The 3,540-nt window shown below is 35.7% G+C and overlaps 1 protein-coding gene across 5 annotated transcripts; it reads right to left on the bottom strand.

Annotated features, from left to right (window-relative positions):
- Positions 1–699: 699 nt before the first annotated feature.
- On the bottom strand, positions 700–3,194 carry LOC126786043 (B3 domain-containing transcription factor VRN1-like). 5 transcript variants are annotated; one of them, XR_007671162.1, is made up of 3 exons: positions 2,973–3,194; positions 2,412–2,469; positions 700–1,039 (listed from the first exon to the last, which is right to left on the bottom strand). XR_007671162.1 is itself a non-coding variant. In XM_050511745.1 (3 exons), the coding sequence occupies exons 1-3, from the start codon at positions 2,976–2,978 to the stop codon at positions 767–769; spliced, it is 324 nt and encodes a 107-aa protein (XP_050367702.1). In that variant the 5' UTR covers positions 2,979–3,194; the 3' UTR covers positions 700–766. The 5 variants fall into 5 exon arrangements, 3 of the variants coding, with proteins under 3 accessions (XP_050367702.1, XP_050367701.1, XP_050367703.1); XM_050511745.1 differs by having other exon boundaries at positions 2,412–2,456; XR_007671161.1 differs by lacking the exon at positions 700–1,039 and adding an exon at positions 1,335–1,620.
- Between the last annotated feature and the right edge of the window lie 346 nt (positions 3,195–3,540).

The raw sequence follows: 3,540 nt of genomic DNA, 5'->3' as shown, positions 1-3,540 counted from the left end.
TGCAGAAATGTGTTGTGTAGATATACAATGGTAAAAGAAGAAGGGGATGCATACAGCTTTTGGAAAGGAAAGAAAGTAGATGCCTATTTAGTGCAACATTTTTTTTCTGATTCAGTACCCTGTAGCAAATTGCAAAACTATGCACTCTAGTATCCATGTGTGGAAAAATAAAAATAAAAACAGTCAGAAATTAAGGATAAAAATAAATGCAAGAGATTTTTAATAGCATGTCACATCAAGGTGTAGGGACATGATATGATTTTTTTGTCATTAAAGTTCCCACACCAATGACACCATACTAGTATTTAGGTATATCTAATTCTCTTTTGACCAAAACACACAGAGGTATTTCAAATTCTGGCAACTAGACTAAATGCCAGACTAAAAAATCCCCTTCATCATCTTCTGATGCAAATCTTAAGAATTTCTAACAGTGAAAAATAGAAAGGAGATTGCAATCTCCTTCGTCATCTTCTGATGCAAATGTTTGAAAAAACATTTGAGACATAAAAGCAACCCAGTTTTGACATGAAGTAATCTTAATTTTTGTTTCTTAGTCGACTCAGGTGGTAAGCTATAACTCAATTCATGATGATGCTGACAGTAGGGAAAATATGCTTTATCAGCAAATTGTAGCATTCCATAAACATTACGACCTGTTGATGTCCAGTCCTAAGAACTGATGAGCTCGATGACCTGATAGAAGTAAGTGACATACACTATGGTTTCACATAATGCAGCAAAGGTCCTAAAACTGTTATATATTCTAAGCTCGGAATATATGAACTTTAAATGTAATTTTAGGTTGCTGCTCTATCATCTCAAGAACAATTTCATCTCCGACATGCAGATGAGTGTCTCGTGCAAGTTTAATCCAACCGCCCAGTCCGCCCCGAGTTTTTGCACTATCGTTGCATCCGACATAATTCTTGACACTGATTTCAGCAGAGTAAGTTTCTCCATTTGGAATTCGGAGGTTCACCTTTTCAGTCTCACCTAAGCTGCAGATATATTTTTTGGCAAATGATATAGGTATTTGCTGCAAACATCAGTAAAGTTGTGTAAGAAAAGGTGTAAAGTATCAAGTATGTGTGTTTACATTACACAGAAGTTTGGATCTGTTGAAAAATTCTTACCAAGTGGTGTGTTAGGTATGTGGGGTGGAGCTTGATGACATAAAATGGACATTTGGATTTGAAAGTATTAGCTCGTGAAAATTTAACACCATTTCTTGTCCATTTTTGATCAAGTAAAGTATCACAAGAAATAATAGAATCCCAATAAGGAAAGTAAAAACGCACACAAGTGAACAAAACCAAATATTCATGCATGCCTCCACCTAAATTGGATTCTTCATGCTGACTTCATTCAAATGGATAGTTGATTTCAATACGATTCTTATTAAAAATGCCTACAAGAAAACAAGAATCAAAACTTTCATAGCTCTTATCCTTCTTCTAGGGAGTAAAACTTGGCAACGTCTAGCCATCCCTTCTCTAACCAAGTGCTCCTAACAGACCTTGTCAATTTTACTGGCCACATTGCTCCATTTGGGACCTTGAGAAGCACTGAGCGTGCCAGGAAATTTCCATACTTCATTGCAACAAAACTTTGGATTTCCTATAGTTAAGAACTTTATCAAACTACTATGGTGTTCATGTATTTTATATAGCATACAGGATTACAGATGTAGACAACATTGTTTGTGCAGAAACAGAGACAGACGGAGTAGGCAAATAATAGAAGCAACCAAGTTGAAACTAAATTTTCTCAATTAGGCGAGCAAAGTGCACAATTATTCAAAGGGGAACAAAAATTTGGAGCTAAAAGCTAGAGGTGAAATTATAATTAGGATCAGTCTCAAGTCTGAACTAATTTCAAAGGCAGAACAGCGTAATTGGCCACCGAGCAGTTAATGTCCATGGCAATTACAATCACATTATAACAAGCTTTTATATCTTTCCAATTCTCAAATCCCAAATCTAGATTGCTTAAGAGCACTAACCACATAAACAAACCAGTTTTTAGCTACAAAAAATAATATAAATGCTTAAATAATTAATTATCGTATATAAATCATGCATAAGCAGCCAACTTACAGACAAGTGATTACACCATAAATCTAACACAAGGGATCAGTAATTTGTTAGAAAATTCACTTAAAAGCTGATAATAAGAACAATGTAGTTAAAATTAGTATCCAATAAAAAACCAAAATCAGATTAACTACAGACAATAGACTATGCATGCATGTGAAGAGTTCAGGAATATTAGACCACAATTAGAATTGAACAAGAACATGATCTTAATAAAATTAGAATAGAAAATCGTAAGGTTTCATCTTTGATGCTTAAATGAGATCAAAAATGAAGCAAAGCTTTCCACTGTAAACGGTTAAAATTTGGACTTACAAGCTTCCCATCTTGAAGGGCCTTGTTGAAGCCTGGATTCTTCTCCTGAAGGGCAAGACTGATAATTGAAGCCATTTTAGTTTAATTGTATTCTCTACTTCAGGTATGAAAGTGAAACAATGGGAGAACTTTTATGTTGAGAAAGCCTCGGGTTGGCAAAGAACAGGGCTTCATGAATGTAGTCAAAGAGATGAGATTTCTCAAGATTTTTTTTACTCTATTTGTGAGAAAAAGTCTTGTCCGAATTGATATGAGTCATATGACATCCAAAGTTATCCCTCACAATACTGCATTTATTCTTACATGAAAGTAGCCCAACTGTTTCTGCTGCAATATAAAAATCTGTAGCACATATAATGAGTAGAGGCACCATTAACTCTTTTAAATATGCAGGAGTTTTACACAAAAACGTGCCAGGACAAATTAATTGCAAAAGATGCGATAGTATGATGATATTTGACTCTGTTTGTTTCAAGGAAGCAAGAAGAGTATCCCAAACAGGTATGGAAGTACCACTTTGAAAGACCAAATTGAAAGCCAATAGCTAAATAAGGTACTAACCCTCATTACTCCTCACTGCAGAAACCTGCACGGACAGCATGGTTAGTACACCAAAATGTAAAGCTTGGAGACAGAAGTGCACTGATGAGTCTGATGCTGAATTAGCTTCATGAATCATGAGTAAAAATCAAGCTGAATCAACATAAACGTAAAAGGGTTCATCAATCCTGATTATCTAAATCGATGACTGACCTTTTCAAGATCATGATCAACTGAAAAAAAAAATATGATCAAGGGGTGGCTTGAGAAGGGTGAACTATGATAAACTTGCAGCTATTATGTTTGATGCATAAAATGGTACAATAAAAACTACCCTATACTCCTATAGTGATATATAATTAATTTATGCCCAAAGGGCCCTAAACTCTGCAGCTACATAAAAGGCTAAAATGCTGATGGTATGAACTACGAAGTAGAAGTTCCAGAAGACCACTACGAAGTATGAACCTAATTCCGTTGCAGATTTTGAAGGGTTGGAAAACGATGCTTCTCTGTGATATTGTAGGCGAACGGTGGAGCTTCTTCTGGTGGTGTCGACGCTGGTAGCGCATCGGTGGTTCCGGCGCTC

The sequence above is a fragment of the Argentina anserina genome, chromosome 3, assembly GCF_933775445.1.
Source record: "Argentina anserina chromosome 3, drPotAnse1.1, whole genome shotgun sequence".
Classification (NCBI taxonomy): domain Eukaryota; kingdom Viridiplantae; phylum Streptophyta; class Magnoliopsida; order Rosales; family Rosaceae; genus Argentina; species Argentina anserina.
This window is presented reverse-complemented; position numbering and strand designations above follow the sequence as displayed.